This window comes from Sarcophilus harrisii, chromosome 6, assembly GCF_902635505.1.
Source record: "Sarcophilus harrisii chromosome 6, mSarHar1.11, whole genome shotgun sequence".
NCBI lineage: Eukaryota > Metazoa > Chordata > Mammalia > Dasyuromorphia > Dasyuridae > Sarcophilus > Sarcophilus harrisii.
This window is the reverse complement of record NC_045431.1, coordinates 1523471-1550126: the sequence shown is the minus strand read 5'-3', so window position 1 is coordinate 1550126 and position 26656 is coordinate 1523471. Positions and strand designations below refer to the sequence as shown.

General features: G+C 38.1%; 1 protein-coding gene across 3 annotated transcripts in view; it reads left to right on the top strand.

Annotated features, from left to right (window-relative positions):
• STK32B (serine/threonine kinase 32B) overlaps window positions 1–26656 on the top strand; it is a 377048-nt gene that overhangs the window by 269201 nt on the left and 81191 nt on the right. For all 3 annotated transcript variants that reach the window (XM_031941567.1, XM_031941565.1, XM_031941566.1), the window contains one exon: window positions 9903–10076. In XM_031941567.1, the coding sequence (XP_031797427.1) occupies window positions 9903–10076 (174 nt within the window). The remainder of the gene's footprint in view (window positions 1–9902; window positions 10077–26656) is intronic.

Sequence of the window (26656 nt, the reverse complement as noted above, 5' to 3'; positions counted from 1 at the left end):
TCCATCTCCTCCTCTGAAAGATGATGCTCAAGTTCTCAGGTAGTTAATTCTTGGTTTTAACCCCAGGTCTTTTGCCTTCCTGAATATGGTATTCCAGGTTCTTTGATTCTTTATTGTAGGAGCTACCAGACCCAGGGTAATCCTGACTGTTGCTCCTTGATTCTTGAATTGTTTTTGTCTGGTAGCTTGCAGCTTTTTTTTCTTGAGATTGTAGTTCTGGAGTTTTGCTACAATGTTACTTGGGGTTTCCTTGTGGGATCTCTTTCTGAATGTGATCAATGAACTCTTTGAATAAATATTTTCCCCTCCTTTTTTTCCTTAATGATTTCTTAAAGAATGCTATCTTGACTCTTTTTTTTTTTTTTTTTTTTTTTGGTCATGACCTTTAAGTAGGCCAATAATTGTAATTTTTTCTCTTCTGGATCTATTTACTGTTTTCCAATAAAGCATTTCACATTTTCTTTCATTTTTTATTCTTTTTAGTTTGCTTGACTGATTCTTGCTGTCTAATCGCTTCATCAGCATCCATTTGCCCTGTTTTAGTTTTTAATGTGTGATTTTCTTCAGTTAGGTTTTGCATCTCTTTTCCCATTTGGCTAATTCTACTTTTTAAGGAGTTATTTTCTTCAAATATTTTTTTCCTCTTCCTTTTCCAAGCTGTTGACTCTCATGCAAACCTTTCATTTTCTTTCTCATTTTTTCTTCTACTCTCTTATTTGCCTTTTAAAGTCTTTACTGAACTTCCAAGAAGTCTTTTTGGACTTGAGACTAATTCATATAACTCTGAGATTTCTTCTGTGGACATTTTGTTTTCATCTTAGTTTGTGTTTTGGTCTTCCCTGTCATCATAGTAATTTACTATGGTCAAAGTCCTTTTCTGTTTCTTGCTCATTTTCTTTCATTTTCTTTTGGTATTTTCTCTTTTTTATTTTAACAGTTGAGTTTTGCTCCTGAGGTAAAGGGGGACCTGTCCCAAACTTTCTGTGCAGCTTTGAGCACAAGGGCTCCTTGTGTTTATAGTGGGGACCTTTGCCTGCTCTTTTCAGGAAACAGCCTATTTTCCAAAGTTTTCCTTTTAATCTGGGACTGGAGCTTCCCCATTGATTTGTATCTCTACTGAGCCAGGATTGAAGGTCTTAGTTGCTGATTTGCTGTGATTAAGACCCTCTTTCACTTACTTTTTCCAAGTCAGACCTATGCTGAACTCTCTTTTCACCCTAGTGAGACTTATTTTTTTTTTTTAAGTTTTTTCAGTCTATCTTGAGATGGAGAGTGATTTAGTTCTGTCCTCTGTTCAGAGGTTTGGGTTCATATGGTTTTCAAGAGAAACTCTCTCCATCATTTTAATAGTAATTATATATAACAGACAGGCTATTAGATCTGGCATCATCAAATATGACAATGATATGTCACTATGGTCTTGGAAAAGTCATGTGATTTCAGGAAAACTCACCTTTCTCATCTGTGAAAAAAAATGTTGTTCATTAGACACAAGGTTTTTGGGAGAAATCTACTTCATCAATATTAGACCATATATAAATTTGCAATTATTCTTAAAATATTAGGGTCTTAACAAGTGTTTGCTAAGTTGAGTTGAATATTAAGAAATAGAAAAATGCTTTGGGCCTTCTAAACCTTATTGTCTAGGTTAGGAAGATAAGAAATGTCCAAATAAAATAATTCACCCTAACATAGACATTAAATCTGAAGTTCCAAACAAGTGAGGCAGCCAGGAAGTTTCACATTAGGCGGGAGAAAGATATATCATTTGTCCACTAGTGATAGTGTGATGTGAGGAAGGGAAAGGCCACCCTAAATTAGGGAAAGGCCAGAATTGTAATCTTCTTATTTACCTTTCTCAGTGCCCTAAATGCAATAGCTCTTTGCTGGTCAGCCCAGCAAGTCAGTCATCAGGAAACCCTGTGTTGTACACCCTCTCCTGGGAAGAATCCAGTCCTGGGGTTTAGGCTGCCTAGCATTCAGTAGGTTTCATAGGGCAGCAAATCCTCCTTTATGATCACAAGAGTTGACCTTGTTCTTTGTTCCTGGGGCTTTTACCTTCCATTATTTTCTATTATAGTTAAATGGGAAGAGCACTGGGTGGATTGGTAGAACTTGATTATCCACATTTTCTGTTACTTAGCAGTATGATCTCTTTTCCTCCCTCCCTCCCTTCCTTCCTTCCTTCCTTCCTTCCTCCCTCCCTCCCTTCCTCCCTTCTTTCCTTCCTCCCTTCTTTCCTTCCTTCCTTCTTTCCTTCCTTCCTTCTTTCCTTCCTTCCTTCTTTCCTTCCTTCCTTCTTTCCTTCCTTCCTTCTTTCCTTCCTTCCTTCTTTCCTTCCTTCTTTCCTTCCTTCCCTCCCTTCCTCCCTCCCTTCTTCCCTCCTTCCCTCCCTCCTTTCCTTCTTTCCTTCCTTCCTTCCTTCTTTTCTTCCTTCCTTCCTTCTTCATACCTTACATATAATTCAAATAAGGTTTCTCAAGGCTCTTGGATTATGTTAAATACTTTTGAAGGTCTATGACTTATTGCTGTACTCATTTTCCTGCCCTGCTGATATGATTCTCTTTATAAGTTAGTATGTTAAAAAAAAAAATTAGCTACCTGCAGGTGACCAGATCTCTGATGATGAGTCTTTTGCCATTTAAAACAAGATAGTATGTTGGGGACCCGCCTTGAAGACGTTAGATTGTCAGCAACTTGAGGAAAAAACTGTCTTTTGTTTTCTTTGGTATCCCTAGAGCTTAGCACAGTGCCTGCTTAAGAAATGTTCATGACTGTTTTAAGTCTTTCTAGCTTGCTAAAATCTCTTACAGCTTACACTTAGCATGTTTAGCATTTGAGAACCCAAGGTCACTTTCATGACATGATGAAGCAGTAGGCGAGCTCTTCTGGCTGAGAAATGGGAGTTCTTTGTGTTTGGATTTCCTTTATTCAGTAACCATCACAGCATCCTCTCTGGTACACTCTTTAACGTGGTACTCAGTAGGGGCAACTTATAGAGCAACTTTCAGATGTCCTTTAAATGTCCTCATTGCTGCCAATTACTAGAGCTAGTTGTTGCCTCAGCCAGAATTTTGCTTCTTCTTAGCTCATCCCTCTCTTTGATCTTGGAAGGAGAGTCAGTGGACTGACTAATTGTCCCACTGATTTCAGAAGAGGCTGCTGCCAAAGAGACTGTTTGCATTGTAAGAGGTCAATCATTTATATGTGAAATGAGTGTGGTTATTATGAAAATGTCATTACACTTTCAGTCTGAGATGCAACTGAAGAGACAGCTGAACAAAGTCATCGTGAATGCTGTACTCATACCAAAAAAAGTAAATTAAAGGTCATTTTCTGCTTCAGACAATGATACTTTGTCTTCATGAGAATCAGAAGCTGTGCCCTAGGAATAAGGCCAGGGGCACAGCCTGAATTATTGAGGACACTTTTTTGGATTGCAATTCTTCTCAGTAAAGCCCCACAATTCCCCTCTAAACCAGTGATGGTCTTCCAAAATGCTCTCGTTGATATCTGAATGAGATTGCTCGAACAGCTTTCCGGTGAGCTTGAAGTTTATCAAATCACAGTTAGTGTCAAGTTGCACTAGGCCTAGTAGCTATCTAATGAGAAATTAGACAATCTGTTGGTTATTTCTCTGTCTTGCAGTCCTATTGGCTATTTCTCTATCCTGCAGTTTCTTCTTAGTCTGATGATGTTTATCAAATCTCATGCTGTAGCAAATAGTCAAGCTTTTCTTTCCTAGTGAATATACTAGGAGGTCTTCTCTCCAACTTTGGACTCTCCATCCAGATGCACTATCCATTTAATTCAATAAACATTTGTAATTACCCATGATGCACCATAGTTGGATGTGGATGAGGAAATGAGTAAAATGGGCTAAAAGAGCTTTTTAAATCTATATCTTACTCATTTCTTGTCTCTTCCTGAATTAACAAATAGTCGGTAATTGATGAAGGAAGAGAAGACAACAACTGTAATTCAAACAGGATATGATAAGGGCATGCTCGAGTTATAAACCTAGTAGTAGGAAAATTCTGAGGAGAGAGACCTCACATCTAGGTGATAATGTGCTTCTTGGCCATAAGAAAGCCTTGCCATTCTCTTGACCCTTTTGATTCCTAGATACATTGCATTGTATTATTGCTTCCTTTGAGCATGTTGTGGATGTCAAGGAACAGAAATCTAATTGCATCCACTTCTAAGTTAATTAAAAGTTAATGAACAGTATGCAAGCTACCAGTGGACTCTTCCCTCAAACCAGTAGATGTATGCTTTTCTTCACCATCAGCCTTGTGTCTCAGTCTTGGTCTATTTCTGAGGAACAAAATCACAATATAACTGAAGCTCAGGAAGCAGCTGCTGGTGCAAGGGACAGAGTGTTAGGCCTGGCATCGAGAAGACTGGCATTCAACTCTGGATTCAGACACTTACTAGCTATGTGACCCTGAGCAAGCCCTTTGACCTTTGTCTCAGTTTCTTCAAATATAAAAATGTACATTTTTTCCTATTTCATTAGGTTGTTGTGAGTATCAAATGAGACAATATCTGTAAACAAAACACACCAACTTTTTAAAGCACTTAGCATAATTCTTGGCATAAAGTTGGCACTCTATGTAGTCTCATTTCCTTCTTTTCCCAAAACCCAATTGTGGAAAAGGGCCTTATAACTAAAAGTAGACCTAGCATATCAGGATATCAGTATATCAGATAAGAGCATTAAATATAGAGACTGATAAAAATCCTTTTATGTCAAAGATTATACTTAGGTACTCAAATCATTCTATCTGTTTCTATCTATAATTATCACTTCCATATGGTGGGCATTAAGGGCATAGCACTCCTGTGATCTGGAAAATCTGGCCCTCCTTTCATACCCCAAAAGTCTGGATTATTGTGCAATGGAAAGATACATTATGTTGACATTATACTCTATTTTAAGCATTTCTGAGTTTCTGTGTCATCTGCTGGCCTTCATATGGTATCATGGCTTCCACAAAATTCCCCCAAATTCCCATTTAATTTCTCATGCTGACCCATGATATTTGAAATTGTGATGAGGAAATTTGGGATGTGGAAGGGACAATACTCCCACACTTTCTATCTGTTCCATTTTCATTGAAAATATGTTAGCATCACTTGTACTTGCCCCCAATTCCTCACTTCTCAGTGCCCTATGATCTAATGCCCATTCTCACCATGTTCCTGAAATCGTCTTCTCAATTCTCACCAATAACTCTTTTGACAAGTAAAATTGGAGTTCGGATTTATTTTTCAATCTTAGACACTCAGGAAGAAAATGCATTTTCAAAATTCAAAATTCACTTTTGCAGTTCAGGGACTAAAAGTCTAAAGGAATAAGTTGGTCTCTGTTTAAATAGACCATGGTTGTATATGAAAGGGCAACTACTGTGCTTCAGTGCAGATTTGAAAAAGTAATATCCTAGAGGGGTTTTTTGGGGGGTAGGGGAACAGAGCAGGGAGTTTATTCAGTTTTTAAAATGGCCGGTGGCAAAGAACTTTTTGGTAGAACGTCTGGTTCCAAAGTGTGACGATCCAAAGCAAGAAGGATCTTGTAAACATTCATTTTGTTTATGGCAATTCTCTCCATTGGAGGATGGATTTTCTAAGATTTCTTAGGAATAGAAGAAAACTTCCAGTCTTTTTATCACTGCACAAAGGCTTGTCCCCTTTCGATTGAGTTTTCACATGCAGTGGGGGCTCAGGAACTTGGAAAAGGCCACATCTTTTTGTTGGATATTAAAGATCTATCTAGGTGAGGTGAAAGGGGGGAAAAGACATGGAATAAATGTGAAGTCTAGTTTGTAAAACACCTGGTGGATTGGACAAACTAAAGAGAGGACAGTCGTCATCCTGGTGACTATCTGGGTGATGCAACAGTGTTAGCTGGTCACTAAAATAAGAAACAGTAGGCTCTCTCTGGAGTATTCAAAGTCGATTTCTTCACCAGGAGACTTTTGGAACAGGGACATTTGACTTAGCTGGCGTAGTATCAGTGGTGATGTCAAGATGTTTTGATCCAAGGGTTTTCAGGACCTAGGAGTTCAAAGGTGAACCTGCCTGCCCTAACAGCCAACTCATTCCTTCTGACATTCTTAGGATGGGGTGGAGTAGAGAACTGGATAGTAGAACCCTTTCTTATATTCTTTTCCCACTTTTGATACATTTTTAGACTTAGGTGGATCTTTTTTTGCATCAACAATTTCTGGACTCTCTCTTCAAACCATTTCCCTAAAGTCAAATTCAGCTGTTATCTGACTCTATTTTCTTCTTCATGCAATTTAGCAAATTCTTCCTCCTGCTGCAATAGGGTGTCCTGAAACTGTTCATTTCTGGTGAGTTGTAAGGGAAGTTCATTCTTCTCCCCAGCATTGTCTTCTGGGGTTGAGAAATTCAATTCATTGCCTCATCCCTATGTCCTTAGTTCTCGTGGGTATTCTGTATTGTAGGTGACCAGCCACCCAGAAAGAGACCTACATCTCCCTAGAAATTTTAACTCCAGATTCCAATATCGAGGTAGAATGGGAGGGAGCAATTATAGTTATATCTCGATTAGTGCAAATAACGAATTCCATGGAGTGGCCATTGTGTTTGATTTGCCCAATTTATGTCCATTAGGCTGGGATCAATTTCACATTTTTCATAATTTTATTTTTTTGGCCTCTAAACTGTGAATGACTGGAGCCACACAAAGTGACTAGAGACAAGTTTTTAAAGATCACGTAGGGGGTTAATTATTACTTTCAGAGTAAGGAGTACAATTTGCAAACTGGAAGTTTTCCTGGGCAGGAGACTTCCATCTGCGGCAGGAAATGTTATATATAAATTTTAAGTGATAAAGGAGGGGGAGACGGATTATAATACAATGATTTTCAGGGCTTGAATGCTTGCCCATGACAAGCCCAAGGGTACAGGACTATCTGGGTATTCTCCAGTCCTGCGGGAACACTTTGTAATTATTTATTTCAAATCATGGAAGTTGTTAGTTGGGGGTGGATAGGACCAGAGTTCTGTGATGTTTTAGGTTCTACCATCCTTGGTTCACCTCACTTAACATACACAGGAGAACATTGTCAAGAATTGATTGATCATTTCAAGCTGCACTATAAGACTCCGATTCCAAAGTCAGAGTCTTCTGGGAAAATGGTAACTGAAAAATCTAGATTGTTAATATATTCATTGCACATATCATATCGATAATTATGAAAATCATAATAATTTTCTTCACATAACTTTGAATAATGTAAATTCAAATCCACCTGTCTACTTCATGGGATTCATTATTCACACTAATCACAACCCAAGTGTAAAGTCGTGCTCTCGGCACAGCCAACTGTCGCTCATCTTGCTGGGGCAATGAGAACGGTGGCAGGAGAGCACATTCTCCCAAACAGTTTCTTAATTACAAAACTCAGTGACATTTGCTAGGTCTTCATGCTTCCTGACTTCCTTGCATCATTTGACTCTGTTGATTACCTCTTCATTCTGTATTTGTTCTCTGCATTTCCAGGATGCTCTCTCTAGGTCCTCCTATCTCCCCAATTCCTTCCTCTCGATTTCTGTCGCTTGTTCATTGTCCTCCCCTCACACTATAAATGTAGACATCCTTCAGAGCCTCCTCTATGCTGCATTCTTCTAATACAATGCCCTCCTGCCCCCATCTACATAGCCAGACCAGTCTCTCCTCTAAAGTCTAATATGGTTCCCTCCACCCCCCCACTAGAGATCTTCAGCCGGCACCTTAAACTTAACACTGGCAAATCAGCTTTCCAACTCGGGTCCTCTTTTAAGTTTCTCTATTTCTAATGAGAGCATTACCATTCCTTTAAAGGTCCCAGTTCTGTTTCAGCCCCAATATCCAATTTGTTTCCGAGTACTGTCAAATCTCTCTCCTTCCCAGCAGTCTAACATATGTGCCTCCCTCCAGTCATAATTCTACCCTCATACATCAGGATGTCATTGTTCCCTCCTGGGCTATTGTAGCAGCCTCCTGGATACTAGCCCTCTCTCTCCCACGTTTCCCTGTTCAATCCATCCTTCACCCATAGAGCAAACAATCTTTATACTGCGCAGGTCAGACAGTGTTTCTTCCTTACTCAAATACTTTCAGTTGCTCCTCATGGCCATTAGGATAAAATACAAATATTTCAGCCCCATATTGGAGGCTATTCCTAGTCTGCCCCCAATTTATATTACCATGCATATCCCCATCAAATTCCCTTTGTGTACTCTCTTCCCCAGCCAAATTGGGCCAATCACTTTCCCCTTGTTTTCCTCTCCTTGCCTCTTTGCATTTGCTCAGACCATCTCACCCATTTCTTCACTTGTCTAAACTTTCTTTCAAGGGTCACCCCAGGTTCCATGCCTTCCATGCAGATTTCCTTGACTCATGATGAAACATCCTGTCCACCTCCAGGGAAAGAAGTGATAGAGCCCGAGTGCAGATCGAAGCAGATTAGTTTGGACTTTCTCTGTGTTTGTAGGTGTGGGTTGTGTTGTTATTTGTGCCTTCTTTCCCAGCATGCCTAATATGAAAATATGTTTTATATGATTATATAGGTATAACCCATGTCAAATTGTCACCATTTATGGGAGAGAGTAGAGGAAAGGAAGAGAATTTAGAACTCATTATTTTTAAAAATGGATATTAAAATTGTTCTTACCTATGACTGAGAAAATAAAATATCATTAAAGAAAAAAGGGATTTGCTTAATACTTCAATAGGATTATAGATTCATGGCTAGAAGAGATCTTCTTCTTCTACTCTACTCTCCTTATTCAGGAAAGTGACTGATCTAAGATCACATAAGTAGTCGTTGGCAAAAACAGGATTTGAACTAAAGTTGTCTTTCAGTCATCCATATTGCTTCTTCCATCTCCTTCAATTTCCTTATTATACTTTCTTGTTTATCAAAATCTATTTCATGTTATACTTGTTTGCTCACTAGCACCCACAATAGTAAGACCTGATGCATGCAGAACATGTTTGTAGATTTAAAGAATTTTCTATAACTTGTCTGGTGACCCTCATAGCTAACAGGGTGGCGAGGGATCCTGTGCCTATCATTATGCCCATTTTACAGAATTTGAACAGAAGGAATTGACAATATTTGCCCAAGATTATTGCATTAGTAAATCGCAGAGCCAGAATCAAATCCAGATCCTCTGAAATCAAGCCACTATTCATTCTTCCATATCCCAACAACCTTCCTAGCAGGTTTTCAGCTACTTGAGGAAGAGAGGCTACATATTTATTATTTTTTTTCATAGCATTCCCAATGTATATGTGTATACATGTGTATAATAGTGTAGCTACCTGCATAAAATAAGTACTTAAGAGTCTTTTGAATTTAAGCCATTTGAATCAGATCAAATTCTTGGTTCCATGTGACCTAGATTGGGGTGACCGGCAGAAAGCAGTAGCAAAAGAGACAGCATCTTCTCCCTCTTGCTCGAGTAGAAAAATACCTGATAAGACTTAGCTAGGTGGCCCAGTAATTAGAGGTCTAAGTCTGGAATCAGGAAGATCTGATTTTAAATCTGACCTCAGACACTTACTTGCTGTGTGACCCTGGCCAAGTCACTTAGCTTCTTTCTTCCTCAGTTTCCTTAGCTGTAAGGTGGGGATAGTAATAGTACCTACCTGACAGGGTTGTTGTATTAATCAAATGATATACTTCTAAGGCACTGACTACAGTGTCTGACATATAGTAGGTATTTAATTAATGTTTGTTTCTCCTTTCTTCCCTTTGTCCTGTTCTCCTTTGCCCACTGTCCCTTCCTGTGTGTGAGCCTCCCTATACCTGGATGTTAGTTGGGTTGGACTAGAAGATGCTAAAGATCCTCTGCAGCATTAATATTTTAGAATTCTTTGGTTCCAGGTATTCCTTTCAAGATGAGGAAGACATGTTCATGGTAGTCGATTTGCTTCTGGGAGGGGATCTCCGTTACCATCTACAACAAAATGTGCATTTCAACGAGGGAACTGTGAAGCTCTATATCTGTGAGCTGGCCCTTTCCCTTGACTACCTGCAGAGATACCACATAATCCACAGGTAAGCCAGCTGTGGCTAATTTGGGGAAGAGCACTGTAAGAAGAGGAACTTTCTCTCCTGTTTCTAGGTGTTTGGTGGAAGAGACGAGGAAAACTTCTAATTGAGGTAGAAAGGGCATCAGACTTTTAGGCTGTTCACTAGTGAAGAATGAAAGACTCCCGATCCCTTGGTGTGAAATTTCAGTATTGATGATTGCTTCATGGGGACTTTTTGATTTGGGGAATATGATTTGATCAGATCTTGTGTCCAGGGTTAAGCATGTCCTATACTCCCATAATGCTTTTCTGCCTTCATGGAATTACCAAAAATGGGGTTAAACTATAGATCTTGGAGGCAATCCAGTCTGACTACGATGTTCTGCAGAGAAGGAAGCAGAGGCTAGAGGGGGAACCACTTTCCCAATAAATGGGAAAGTCAGGATATGAAAACAAACCAGAGGATTAAAGACTTCAAGGAGAAGAAGCCTCAGACGCTGCATAAGCCACTCTTCCTCATTAGACAGATGAAGAAACTAGGACTTTAGGATCCTGAGTGTCCCATTTAATAAAGGTCCAAGGAGGAATTTGAATGTGTCCTTGACTTGAAGTCCAGTGCTCCACCTACTCTACCATGCTTTGTCTGTTATACTCCACTATCCCCTCGGGTCTCTTAGATGAGAAATTTTTAAGCTAGAAGATTTAGTTATGTTCAGTCATTTTCCATTGTGTCCAATTCTTTGTGACCCCATTTTGGGCTTCTCTTGGTAAAGATACTGGAGTGCTTTGCTACTTTCTTCTGTAGCTCATTTTAAACATGAGGAAACCAAAGCAAACAATGACTTTCCCAGAGTCTCACAGCTAGCAAGTGTCTGAAGCCAGATTTGAACTCAGGAAGAGGAGTTTCCTGACTTCAGGTCGGACACTCCATCCTGCCTGCCTAGCTTTCAAATTGGAAAGTATTAGCCATGTGAACTTTGGCCTCAAATAGCAGAACTAGGAGCTTTGGGTGGGGGTTACAGAGAGATATGTTTCGGCTCACTGTGAGAAGCAGTGCTACGCTACCCTCAAGTAAGCTGTATGTCCTCGCAAAGCTAGGGGAGAACTCTGGAGTGAGGTCAAGCTGTCCCAGAAGGAGTAAGTGCCTCTCTACTGGGTCACATGCAAAGCTAAAGTTGTCTTTAGGAGACATTTGTCAGATTGTAGAGAGAATTTCTGATAAAATGTGGAATAAGGTGCCCTTGAATGCCCCCCAAGTTCTGCTATTCTGGACAATTGAATCTAATCAGCCCTTTACACATTTGCATCGAGAGATATATACATACAAATATACATATATATATATATATATATATATATATATGTATACATATACACTTAAATACATACATGTGCAGATCTATACCTATACATGTAAATATGGAAAGAGATACAAGGAATCATCAACTGACTGGTCCAGAGGCCAGTTAATGGTAAGGCTGGGACTCAAATACAAATATCCTCCATTCTAGTACAGTAGTCTTCCAACTATACCATATTTATCTAAAAAAGAAGTCCCCAACTACACTAAGAACATTGCTGTCCTTTTTTCCTGGTCCTCTATCACCATTAGAGCCACTAAGTGGCACAGTAGATACAGAGCCAGACATGGAGTCTGGAAGATTTTTTTTTGGTTCAAGTCAGAAATACGGGTTCAAACTCCTCCTTGGACATTTATTAGCTGGGATACTTGACATCCTAAATTCTAGTATTGTCACCTGTCTAGATGTATGATCCTGGGCAAGTCGCTGCCCAGTGTGTTTGCCCCAGTTTCCTCATCTGCAAAATGAGCTGGAACATGGCAAATCACTCCAATATCCAAGAAAACACCAGAAAGGATCATGGAGGGTTGGACATGGTTGAAAAGACTAAACAACCCTCTCCATCCTCATGCATAAAAATATTTGGGTATTATGTTCTGAAATCAAAAGAAGAAGCTTAGTGACCCTGTGGATTTAGATCCTTCCTTCTCCCATTTAGTGAGTTTTACCCTTTAAAACTGGAATGGATTGCTTTGGGGCACAGGAGCCTAGGAAACTACTGGATGTAACCAGCATTTTGGAGTTAGGAAAAACAACATCTCATGGAAAGAAGTCTGGTCTTAGAGCAAGGGAGACTTGAATTCAGGTCTTACCTCTGATGCATACTAGCTCTAGAATAACATCCCACCATGGAGTTCCCAGGCAATCTTCTAATATCTCAGCTCCTCATGAGTTGCTCATGTATGTCAGTATGTACAGTGGAGGAAGTTTCCCCGCCAGATGCCCCCCTGAGCTGTCTGTTTAAACCAATTCTTGTTGTCCCCTTGGATCTCCAGCTCCAATTGCCTTACTTGCCTTGGTCCCTAGATGGATGTCTGATCTCCCACTTCAGATTTTAGTGGATCAGCAACTAGCTTCTCAATCCGTAGCTTCCTTCCCCAACAGTTGAACTCAAAATGATTCTTTGGTTGTTGATTCTGTCTTAGTGTAAAGGCCACTGGTTCTGGAGTCAGTGAGCGGGGGTGATCTTGGGAAAGTCCTTAGCTTTAGTGAGTTTCAGTTTTCTCTTCTATAAAAAAGGGAGAAATGATACTTACTCTGCCTATGTCAGAAAGCTATTAAGGGCATTATTTGAGGTCACCATTTCTAGAGGCATTACATGAACTCTGAATTGCTAAAGAAATGTTTATTCAACAACAAAATTCCATTCAAACAACATTAACTAAGTATTAACTTTGTACAAAACACTATACTGAATACTAGAAATCTGACAGAGAAAAACAAAATCAGTCCTTAAGGTGATATTTTAATACTAATTATATTTATATAAATTATTTAAAACAATGTTTATAATGATAATGAGCTTGCGTTTATATATACTGTTTCAAAGTTTAAAAAGAACTTTATAAATGCTATCTCATCTTCTTCTCAAGCCTTGAGAAGAAGGTGCTATTGTTATTCCTATTTTACACATGAGGAAACTGAGGCAGAGATCAAGTAAAAAGATCTTGCCTAAGATCATACAGCCAGGAAATAGCTGGGGTCAGATTTAAACTCAGATTTTCCTAAGTCTAGAGCCTGTACTTTCCCCTCTATCTCATCTAGCTAATTCTAGCAGATTTCTATTGTGTCAAAAAAAAAAAAAAAAAAAAAAGATGCTTTCTCTTGTTATGACAAAACTCTTTACTTTTTGCCGCTCACCCTGAGCCACCTCATGCTGTTATAGTTATTCTTGTGATTGTTCCGGAATCTCCTAATAGCAACCCAACAGGCTTTCTGTTATCCAGTATTGCCTCCCTTGATCAGTCCGGCCAATTTGCGGTCTGTCATCTGTGATTCGCCCTGTTCTGTGAGTGCTATACCAGAGCAGATTCACAGAGAAAATTCTAAATTGCTTGGAAGGCAGTGGCCGTGAACATCCCAGGGTCAAAGCAAGACTCCGCAGAAGATCAAACAAGTGATCGTTTTGCAAAGTGGGATGTGGTTTCTCCAGTTTCCAACAAAAGTTTCAAGCCATTTCTTAAGGCTATTCCTATTTAGATGAGCACTAACATGGGTGCCATTTACCCTAAAATTTGAGCCGAGAAACAAAACCACAGGGAGAGATTCAGGTATCTGAATGACTACATTTCAAAATCCCACAAAGTCAGCAGTGACCATTCTGTATAGAGTTCTTCTGAAATGATTTATTGGTAAGGGACTTTTACAAATCATAGAAACATAGCTGGAAAACTGGAAGGGACCTCCCAAGTCATGTAGTCCAACTCTCTCTCCTGGTTATATATGAAGAAAGGGAGACTAAGTCTTAAGTTGCTTGCCCAAAGTTGTATGCATTTGAACCCAAATCAGATCCTTTAAAGAAGCCTTTTGGAGCTAGGCTATCTCATCTCATCTTATATCTCTTTAGTCCTGAAGGATCTCTTATTTCTATAGATTTTTCCCTACTCTTCATTTGTGGTAGAATCATTAAATCTTAAAGCTAGAATGATTTTGGACATCAGGGGTTTAGACACAAACCTGGGCACTACTTTTGAATAAAAACTCCCATGACCATAACATTTTGAAGTTTACAGAGTTCTTAGGGCTGGTAGTATATCATGCTTCCCATTTTAAATCTTGGGAATCGGGCTCCTCATGGTTCAGTGAAACATTTAGACAACCAGAGGCTGCCCAAAATCCTGCTAATAAGCATCAGAACCAAGATACCAATCATGGGTTCTTGACTTTGGACCAAGAGAGGTCTTTCTACTACAACACACTTTCAAGGCAAGGTCTTGATTAATTGGAGACTGACTTTTACAAATTCAAAACAGTTTCCTATACACCTTAGAAATGAAACCTTTAGCTGAAAAACTTGCTGCAAGGTTTCTTCCCCACCAAATTGCCTCTCTTCTAATTTTAGTTATGTTGTTCTGTTTGTACAGAATCTTTTCAATTTTATGCAATAAATATTATCCATTTTACCTTATGTGATCTTCACCATTCCTTGCTTTGTCATGAATTCTTCCTTTATTCAGAGATCTGACTGCTAATTTCTTCCTTGATCCTCTGATTTGTTTGGAGCCTATTCATTGGGAGCTTAACTTGAAAGATGTTGTAGGATTTTGGTTAATACCTGGCACCTCCCAGACTTTTCCAGCCCACAATGTTTATCAAAACATTTTAGAAAAAAGCTCCAGTAGTGACATTACAGAGTTGTGTGTTCTGGAATACAATAATCTCTAAAGTTGAGGATCACCCAAAGAGTAATATGAAAGTCACATGATTGACATGAACTGGCTTTCAACAAGAAGAAGGCTATGGACAACAAGGTAGAGATTAAAACTGCATTAAAAATGCTGCAGTTAGTGCAGGTACAGAAGAAACCTATCTCTCATTAGTTGGGGACAGCTACCAGGTATAATATGCCACACCCTCACAGCCACAGGTGGAACCAGCATTTGTCGGTCACTGCTCCCTAGATTTCAGGCTATTTAGATACCAACAAGGAAGTTGTTCTCAATTTGTGGAACACGACTGATGTCTTCTCCACTTTCCCCTTGAAATCCCACATGTCTATGGAGAAATCATATCTGGGACAAATATCTATATCCAAAATCCCAACAAGAAAAAAAGTGGAACCAGATTCAGGGTTTAAACATAAAATTGATAGGGAGTTCTAAGAGGCTGAGAGAAGAGGAAGGTCCATGGCAAAGAACACAATAGGAATTTTTCAGGATCCCAGTACACAAATCTCCCACTGAATTAAGCTTCTCAAGGAGAAGTGAGAGAGATCAGTGCAGGAAGTTGGCCTATGAAGTCCACTGCTCTTTCTAGGAGACTTCAGGGTCTCACTCTGCCTTTGGCCCTTGAAAGATACCATCCTTACTACAATGATATCACCCATAGTATTTCTGAAAATTTCCATTTGGAAATGAACATATGGAGTTGGTGGAAAGAGTCATCTTCTGAATATGGACTGGATTCTTAGAAACATGAAAAACTTATAACTAAATCTCATGTACAAGAGGAGTAGTCAAACTGGAAAAGAAATGACTATAAAGTCATAAAACTCGTGTTTTGCAGCTCTCATGCTGGCTTTGAATGAAAGTTAATAGAGTATTAGTATTACTATTACATCTATAATATAACATATAACATTTTATGTAATATGTAATACTGTGTTTATATACAATATACCAAGTCCATAATTATATACATAGGCACATATATAATTGTAATAGTCATATTATTGTTGTTGTTATTAATGGTCAACATTAAGATAGCTATGTGTCAGGTACCATCCTAAGCACTTTTTATTAATATTATCTCATTCAGTCCTCAGAATAACAACCCTGAGAGGTGCTGTTATTATCTTCATTTTATAGCTGAGGAAAGTGTAACAAACAGAAATTAAGTGAATTATCCTAGATCTTGTAGCTACCAAGTCTGCAAGGTTAAATTTGAATTCATATTTTCCTGACTGTAGGCTCAGTGCTTTATCCATTGTACCACTTAAGTGTCCTGGGAAGAGGTATGCAAAAGTGTTTTGAAAAGTGGCAACATTAGTGCAATTAATGAATCTCCTTCTAAAAGATGAAAAATAGCAAGAACTACAACAATAAATTAAATTTTCAATCTGTTAATGAATAAGTGTTTATTAAACACTTGCTGAGTACCCATTAGTATAATAGGTACTGGGGATAAAGTAAAATTTAACATTCCTTACTTTCAAGGAAATAAGTTCTATTAGGAAAAAAGCATATCCTGGAAACATGTACTTTTAGGGTTTGGGTAGAATCAAATTGGTGATTTTAGTGTATAAGGAACTCTCAGTATCATCAGGTTGTCAGATTGTCATCTGCTCTGCAATGCATAGTCTTAAATAGATGCCCTGGGACACTAAGAAGCTAAATGACTTTCCCAGATAACAGAGTCAGTTGTAAGACCTGAACCCTGCTCTTCTTGACTCCACCATATTATCTCTGACATATGTGTATTTGTATATATGCATAAGGGAAAATATAGCAACTAGACTTGTGTTTTCATTGGCATAAAGATCACTTAGGTGATGAAAGTTCTTTTATTGCTACAGTGAATTTATGATTTTATACAGGAGAATTATTTAGAACATTGAGAGGTCGAGTTATTTATCCAATGTCATATAATCAGGGAACCCATATTCCTAGTACCAGGGCCAGCTCCTTTAGCCATAGCGGCAATTGTGCCTCTCTACTTAAGTATAAGCAAAATCATTTTATTGTATTCTCATGAGCTATACACTAGCACCTTGGCGGCTACCTATTTTCTGTCATCCAAGGATTGGACTGGCTAACTTTGGACAGGCTCATCACTGGGATGTCTCTGAGGAATGCAATTTTCTTTATTTCTTGATTTGTATATCTTAATGTCAAAAATTTCCTCAAAACTCAATATTTTCAAGTACCTGTAGTTTACTCTTTAAATTTTTTAAATTCTTGTTTCCCCCTGTTCTATGTGAAACATTTTTTGGTTATACATGTACATTCATTTTTTACATATTTTTACATGAATCATTTTGGGAGAGAAAAATCAGAACAAAAGGGACCAACCAAGAGAAGAAAAAAAAAACAAAAAACAGAAGTAAAAGAAAAAGTGAATATAGTACATGTTCATTTATATTCAGTCCCCATAGTTCTGTCCCTGGATGTGGATGGCATTGTCCATGCAAAGTTTATTGGGATTGCCTTGGATCATTGAACCGCTATGAAGAACCAAATCTGTCATAGTTGATAATCACACAATCTTGCTGTTGCTATGTATGATTTATATGATTCTGCTTGTTTCACTCACCATCAGTTCATGTAAAACTTTTCAGGCTTTTCTAAAATCGGCCTGTTCATAATTTTTATAGAACAATAATATTCCATTCCCTTCATATACCATAACTTATTCAGCCATTCTCCAAGATTCTCCAAGTGATGGGCATCTGCTTGTTAGGAATGCATTTTTCAACAGCACCAATTCTCTAAGGCTCCCTCCTAAGACCCTGAAGGAGCTTCCAATCTTGTATGGGTGGAAGGAATATGCACCCAGACAAAAATCACAAGTCTTTGGCATCTAGCTGTGGATAGAGTACCAATACTGGACTCAGGAAGACATCTTCCAGAATTCAAATCTGGCCTCAGACACTAACTGTGTGACCCTGAACAAGTTCACTTAACTCCTTTTGCCTTAGTTTTTTTATCTGCAAAATAAGTAGGAGAAGGAAATGGCAAATCACTCCAGTATCTTTGCCAAGAAAATTCCAAGTAGGGTCAAGAGAGTTGGACACAGATAAAATGACTGCATAACGAGATCGATTTGTAAAGAGTCCGTGTGTGAATTTTACATGTTAGTTTATTCTTATTCCAAAGAAACCTCTGGGAAGTCTATCCTTTAGTGACCCAGGCAATTTAATGAAATTTTATATTACTTGCCCTCTTTGCCTGGCAAATTGCTTGAAGAATGTTATGGGGAGTTTTCTTTGTCCGTTTAGCAATGCACTTTCCCTGGGGAAATCAAATGATAACATATTTCCCTTGATGACAGAGATCTGGGGATTGGGATTTTGCTGAGTTGCAAAGTGTGATTCAGTTACCAAACGTCTGTTCTCTTTGGTAATGTTGTTATTTGTACCACTGAAGCATGAGTGAATGAAGGCAGGACATCTGTCCTGCCCGTGCTTGCTGCTTGACTTAGAGCAAATCATTTAGCCTTACTTTACCCAACTTCCCTTTCTCAAAAATGAACATGAGTAATAGTAATAGCAGTAAGAACAACAGTGGTAAACCACAACAACAGTAATTTACTAATTAACTCATCATCGGAGGATAGTGTAAGACAATTCTAAAGCATTTTGTGAAGATTCTGTAAATTATTTTTAAAAAGCCAAACAAGTCTTATATTCTTCTCCTACTTTGCAATTACAAAGAATCAACCCTTTATCTCATTCCATTCTCATGGTCCCATGAGGTAGTTAGGATTTGTGGCCTCATAGGTGGAGTGCTAGACTTGGAGTTAGGAATGCTTAAATTCAAGTGCTGCCTTTATCACTAATCGCTCCCATGATCCTGAAAGTCACTTGATTTCTTTTTTTGCTTCAGTTTTCTTATCAGTAAAATGAGATACTAATAATATCTATTTCTCAGGGTGGTTCTGAGGATCACCTGAGATAAGATATATAGGTGATTTGTAGGTACATTATAAATACTATTTATTATTATTATATCGTTATTATTATCATCATTTTTATTTCTCATTTTACAAGTGAAGTTCAAGGAGATGAACTTATCCGGGCAGAACCAACTGCTCCTTTCACATGCTTTTAATTAGACAGGAAGAATAAGGCATCTAGAATAAACACAGACAAAACATGGAGTTGGTCATTGCCATTTTGGTTGTTTTTCTCCTTGCAATTTCCTCTAATTTAATCTTTGATCTTGGACAAGTCATTTAACCTCTTTCAGCTTTAGTTTTATCATCTGTAAAATGGGGATAATAATATCTAATTCATAAAGCTGTTGTGAGCTCATTTTTGAGGATCAAACAATGTGTGTGAAATGCTTAGCAAGCTTTAAAGCCCATGTTAGCAATCATCATCAGCAACAGCATCTATATATCTCACTCTAATTTGTTTACCTTAAAAATGGTCTTTGCTTGAACTTGATCTCCTTTCTAAAGATACTCTTGATAACTTTATCTGAAGCTTTTCATTTCCAAATTGAAGTGAATGCCATCTAAATAATGGATGTGGTTTAATTCGCCCATTTGAAAGGTCTCAATTTCACCCATTTCCTCTTTGGTTTTGGTTCTAACTTGGTTACTGATGTGACCTTGGATGATATGCTCTCTTGGACATTTGTTTTTTCATCTGTCAACTAAAAGGATTGAGTGAAGATCTTTCTGCGGTGCCTTCCATTTTGTTTGTTATCTTCAGCAAGAACAGTCTGCTAACAAGTAGTTATCATGCAGTTTGCTGTGTGTTGAGCACCTGTATTTAACAGAATATAGAACGTTCCTATTTTCTTCAGTTCCCCACATGGTGGGCCTAGAATGTCTTCACACAAATGAAACTCACTGATAACATCTGGCCTGTTTTTGTGTTGACCAGGGTCACGTAGCATATTCTTGGAGTTGGAACTTGAACCAAGATGGCACCTGTGTTTGGTGCTGCCATACGATTTTAGGGGCAAGAATCCAGAAGTCAGTACAGCTGGTACCATTTGGATCAGCCATTTGGAACTCAGCCTAACCCCATCTCATTATCACTTATTCTTCCACATTCTGGTATCTGCTGAGGATGTGGCTCAGAAACTTAATGAACCATGGTATCAGACCAACAATAAGGAATATCCTGATCCTTTACCTCATGGAACTGGCAATCCATTCTGACCCAGTGATGATGAAAAAAGAGACCAGAGTAATGTATCATGAATATCACTGCCATGGGTCTTTCCTGTATGGTCTCATCCATCCACTCTGACAGTTTACCATCAGTTATCTTGCTAATTCTCTCTTCCCATATATAGAGCTAGCCCTACAGACCACAACTTTGGAAATCATTCCCAGCATCTGGAGTAGTAAATTCATTCAGATTTTAATCCAATCTTCTCTGAGATGGATCCATCCTACCTGATGATGGTTTTTCAGTCATGTCTGTCTCTTTGTGATCACATTTGAGATTTTCTTAGCAAAGAGATGGAATAATTTGCCATTTTTCTTCTCCAGTTCATTTTACTGATGAGGAAATTGGCAAAAAAGAAAAAGGTTTGAATGACTTGCCGAGGGTCACACAGCTAATAACTGTCTGATGTTGGATTTGAATTCAAGTCTTCCTGATTCCAGGTCTAGCTGTTATCCACTATAATATTGATTTAATATTCTCAATATAATAATGATTCATGTTTAAACAGGATTTTACTATTACAAAACACTTTATTATTTCATCTTATGTTAGTCTCTTATTAACTTTGTATGACAGGTACTAAAAAGCAGGAATTACTATTCCCATTTTATAGGTGAGAAAACTGATTCTTAAAGACGTTGTGTCTTGTCCAAGGTCACAGAGACTGGAAAAATCAGAACTTCGGTTCAAAACCAGATCAACTGTGTCCAAGTCTCATGATCTTTTCAGAATATTCTAGGTCAGTACTTTCTACAATGTTCTCACCAAGTTAAAGAGAAAGGTGATTTTTATCAGAATCCTTTCAATGCCCCTTATGTAAAATGGAGACAATATGGGCACAAATAATAAATGCTCATTCAGATTATGCTCTATATTAGGAATAGCCCAGAGATGAATAGGGAAAGAATTTACCATGCATCGGACACTATGCTATGTAATGTCTGTGGTTCGGGTTCCTTGTGGTCTCTGGGAGCAGCCTTCGTTTCAGTTCAGTAATCACCACCAAGAGTAGCCAGGTGTTACAGTCCAAATCCTTTATTATCTCTTTCAAAGTCTTGTCTCTTTTCCTGGGTCCCAGTCAGCTTTGTTATAGTCTCCTTCAAAGTTTTGTCTCCTTTCCTGGGACCCCGTTAGCTTTCTTAGAGGCCTCTCTCTCTCTCCTTGGTTCCAAGAGCTTGAGCTCCTGCCTCTTTCTCTGCCCTCTGAATCTCTCTGAATCCAAAGGTTTGTGCATCAGCCTCCAGCCACACCAAAGGTGGACAATGGAATGAATCTGTCTCTCTGTCCCTCAAGAGAGCCACCAGACTCCTGCCTGACTGAAGATGGAATGAATGCCAGTCTTTTCTGGCTGTTATATACTCCATTATCCCAGGTGTGAATCTTGTGGAACTATATTAAATACTTGGTACTTGCACTGAAGGAGAGAACTGTTAAGCACCAGGCTAACCAACCATTGTCTCTATCAATTCCACTGAGTTAACACCTGATAAGAATCCTTGTTTCAAATTCAGAGTTCTGGCCCATAACAATGCTAAGTGCAGGAGATATAAATATAAATCAAAGAGACCATTTTTTACCCTCAAGGAGCTTGTATGCTAATGAAGAAGACATCCCAGAAAGAGAGGGAGTGAGAGAGATGATCTCTATGGGGGTGGGGGCAAGGCTGCCAATGAGAAGGAGAGAAGCCCGGCAAATAAGAAGTGGAGGGTGATACCAGCATGGCCTGGATCCTCTGGGCTTGCATCTGATCATGCAGGACACTGGGTCTCTGGTTAGAGGCATCCTCAATATGGGAAGGCTACTGATGAGGACATAGGAAAGCCTAAAGGAGAGGAGTTGAGACAGGAGTGACTTAGGCTAGAAGGGATCTTTAAAAGTTCTCCTCTCTCAGTTTACATAAGAAATGGGAAGCTTAGTAGTAACTTCAAAGATTGAGCTCAGGTACTACAAATTCATTTTTTTCTGTATAGCCTGTGGGAAGTGCAGGCTTGATTTTTTATTATAAGCAACTTCATGAAGTTTTATCAATGTGAGAGGATGGAAAAGAAAGATACAAAGAAATCTGATTTATCTTTTCAAGGCATTCTCCCTTCCTCCATTGCCTAATTATAAGTTGTGCCTGGAATTGGACCAGCAGTGTTTATGTAAGATAATAAATCAGCTATGTAAGGACCCAAGTCTCAGCCTCAAAGATGCTGGAATCCAGTCTGGGAATAAAATACAAAAGTAGGAAAACAGACCTGCCCCAGCAAAATCGATAAAGTATAATGTCTTTCACAGAAGGCCTTCGACAGCAAGACAATGGAAATGGTGCCAGCAAATTGGCTCTGAAGCTTTGAAAGTGCCCATAGCAAGTGGGAACATGGAGACTTTCAGAGGCTGACCTACTTTGTACCCCAAAGCTGAGAAGGACCCCTCTGAGTAGACTCTCAAAGAAGGCACCAATTTATACACGTGTGTGTGTGTGTGTGTGTGTGTGTGAGAGAGAGAGAGAGAGAGAGAGAGAAAGAGAGAGAAAGAGAGAGATTGATTTGTGGCTGTTTTGATACTCAAACCTCATTCCCATTCCAGATTTCTACCTATTGAAAAATTTCTTGTTCCTAGGTCCATCTGAGATCCCCTCTTTCTCCATGAAGCCTTTCCTTATCTTTCTCCAAGGTGGATGTCATCTCTCTACCCTTAAATTTGTCTAAAATCTTCCACTCTAAAAAAACTATTGATAGCTTTTATTCAAAAGTCAGATCTATTTCCAGATATATATTTTTTTCTTTCCCATAACCATAGATCCATACCTTGCAACAACAATTTTAAAAGAAGCAAACAATAGTTCACCAAAATTAAAGCATTACTTGAATTTTAGACTTTATGCAAATTTCCTTGGCCATAGTATTTCATCTCTGTAAAGAAGGAGGATGAATTTTCTTATCTCTCTTCCTATGCCAAGTTTAATCATCATAATCACAGGAGTGGATAGGCCCTTAAAGATCATAGATGGAACATTAACACATTTTACAGAGTCCTAGGTAGGGGAAGTGACTTGCTCTAGCTCACTAAGCTAGTAAATGTCACAATCATGATCTAGACCAAGGTAATCTGATGTCAGCTGCAGTGCATTATCATGGAAAATGTTTGGAAGAAAATTTATGAAAATAAAAAGTAATATTGAATTTGTCTCATCATCATTCATGTTCCATTCTAAAGTCTCTTCTTCATTAAAAACAAAATACATAAATTTAAAGACTCCCAAAGCTAAAATGTCCTCTTTGGCCCTCCCAGAGGCCTTTACTTTATTTATTTATTTTTTATTCAGCCACAATTACTAAGAAACTCTTTTCATTTCTGTATTCCTTGTTGAAATGTTCCCCTTGCCACCTTCTTTTACTCAGCATTTGGCTTCCTCATTGGCAAGAGGATATATTGACAATAAGTGGCTCTAGTTAGCAAGCTCTTACATTGTATAATACTTTGGGCAGTCACATAACCTCTGAAATAATTCATTACTTGAAAGGACTGCATTGGGTAGAAATTGTGGTTGATGGAAAGAATCTGATTCTTGCTTTTCTCTCCCTCCAACTCCATTGCCTTTACTTCCTTTATTTGAATTTGGTAATGAGCTCAGTTTCATGTTATTGTAGACTGTGGACTGTTATTGAAGCATCTATTTTTTTTTTTACTTCTATAGTCTATTATTTAACATGAGAATGCTTATTCTTTATTTGAATTTGGTAATGAGCTTAGTTTCATGGTTTTTTTTTTTAATTAGTTTCATGTTATTGTAGACTGTGGATTGTTATTTAAGTATCTATTTCTAGATCTATAGATATCTATATCTATTATGTATTCTATTATCTATTATTTAACATAAGAATGCTTAATCTACACTTCTATTTCAATAAATCACAATTAGTAAAGAAAAAATATCTCTTGGCATATCCAGATGTATAGCTTAAAAAGATGAGATAATCAATAAAACATTTAGAGTATTCATCAGATGAAACCTAAAATGTGCATTGTTTTCATGAGAAATCTTTACAAGTAGGAAGGACATTGAACTGAGAGACTGGAAACTTAGGTTAAAATTCTAATTCATCATCTAATCGTGTAATCTTGAGCAAGTGTGGATCTTACCTCATCTGGGTCTCAGCTTGTTCAACCAAACAAACATTTATTTATTTATTCATATCTAAATATTTAATGATTATTAAATAATATCAAATATTTATCTAGATTTATACAGAAACACTGTTCTAGATGCTGGAAGGAAAAGGGAGTGATGGGAATGCAAAAAGGGAAGGAAACCTATATTTTTGTAGTAGAGTGCTATTGTGCTAAGAAGTAATTACCTGAATAATTTTAGAAAAACCTGGAAAGACTGACATGAACTGAAGCAAAGTGAAATGAACACAATATTTAACACAGCCACAGAAATATTTTAGGACCATCAGCTGTGAATTAATTAGCTATTCTTAGCAATACAATGATTCAAGACAATTCCAAAGGATTGATGAAAAATGCTATCCATTTCTAGAGAAAGAATTGATAGAATCTGAATGGAGATTGAAGCATAGTATTTTTCACTTTTTTTTTCATGGCTTAGGTTTTTTCTTGGCTTATGTTTTCTTTCATAAGATGACTAATATGGAAATCTGTTTTGCATGATTGCACATGTATAACCTTTATCAAATTGCTTATCATCTCAGGAAAGGGAGAGGCAAGAGAGGAAGAAAGTGAATTTGGAACTGACTTTTTAAAAAATGTCAAAATTATGTTTAAATGTAATTGGCAATAAAAATAAAATATTATTTTAAAGTGATGAATTCTACAGACCGGCATCATGTCCATCCTTTGTGGACAGAATTGCTAGGATGGTAGATCGTAGAAATAGTGTTGATGCAGTTTATAGTGTACCCAGATTTTTATCGGGGCCTTTGACAAACCTTCATGGTTTTATTGTTGACTGATAGGAACTGTTGACTCAGCTCTTCTCATTACATAAAAAAGTAATTACAGAAGAGAAAGTAATAAATGTGAGCAATATTACAGAAATGGAATCTATTATACTTGAAAACATTGAACATAGTGTGGGAGTTCAGGAGAGGGAAGCAGGGTTACAAACTTGGGCAATTGAGAAATAGTAATTTTTATAATATGAATAGAGTTTTTAAGAGGGGCAAATTTAGAAGGAAAGATGAAGGGGTTAGGAGTTCTGCTGTTGTTCATCATTTTTAAGTCATATCTAATGGTTTGTGACTTCATTGGGGTTTTCTTTGTAAAGATACTGGAGTGACTTATCATTTCATTCTCCAGCTCATATATAGATGAGGAAACTGGGGCAAAATGGGGACTTGCCTCAGCTAGTAAATGTTGGAGGCCAGATTTGAACTCAGGAGCATAATGAGTTTTCTTGTTTCCAGGCCTGGCACTCTAACCACCACACGATCTAGTTGTCAGTGTACTTTTGTGCATTTTGAATATCAGATGCTGATAAGAAATGCATTTGGAAATGAAGTCAAAGAAAAAAATGATGGGCAGAAAGGCAAAGCTTGGGACACTGGTGGTGACATTGAGAATAAAAATAGTTTAGCAAGAGGAGGGGAACTGGAAAGATAGGAGGTTCTGATCAAAGAAGGGAATTTCTTCATCATCTTGGGAATAACAGTTTGGGGCTGATTGTTAAGATTAATCATGCCTGTGAGTGGTTAAAGAAAAAAAAAATAGATATAGGCCATAGGAACTAAGGAAGTTGATGAAATAAGAAGTCAAAGTTTTTAAGGAGACATCAGTCTGGATACTGCCATTTTCACATCTGAGAAAGTTTCAGGGAAGCCAGGTAGTGCCCTGGAGTCAGGAAAACCTGAGATCAAATGCAGCCTCAAATGGTAGACACTAGTTGTGTGACTGGGCAAATCACTTAAACTCAACTGCCTTAAAACAAACAAACAAACAAACAAACAAAAAACAAAGAAACAAAGAATAACCCCCACCCAAAAAAAAAAAAAAAAAAAAAAGAACAGGGCTTGTGCAGTGAGGAAAAGTCAATAGTGAAATATTTGAGATAGGAGGAAAGTGACTTGGAGGGTCACTTCTTGATCAAAGTAAAGATCTGCAGAGGGACATATTGTTGAAAAGAGAGAACTTTAGAGGAGAGGTTATTGGATGATTGTGATGGTGGGAGCTTATGTGAAAGTGGCAATGGAGAGCAAGGATTAGGCTTATTCTTCCCCCTGTTTCATGCATAGTAATGGGCACAAAGGAAGGATGGTCTTGTGTTTAGTAAGGGGCAGAAGAAGGGCCTATCATCATAGGGAGGAATAGTTTAGTGATGAAGTATTCTAAAGAGTCAAATTTTCACAAACACAAATAGATGAGGGAAAAGTCAGATGAAGAAATCTGAGATCAAGGGGTGTTTATTTTTTTTTTAATTTTTTTTACACTTTTTATTTATTTATTAATAGCCTTTTATTTATAGGTTATATGTATGGGTAACTTTACAGCATTGACAATTGCCAAACCTCTTGTTCCAGTTTTTCCCCTCTTTCCCCCCACCTCCTCCCCCAGATGGCAGGATGACCTGAAGGGGTGTTTATTAAGGATAGCAGGATTTCCAGGGGACAGTGGAAAAGAGAGAGCAGAGGAGAAAAGAGATTGGATATGGGTAGGATTAAATTGAACAAGGATGAG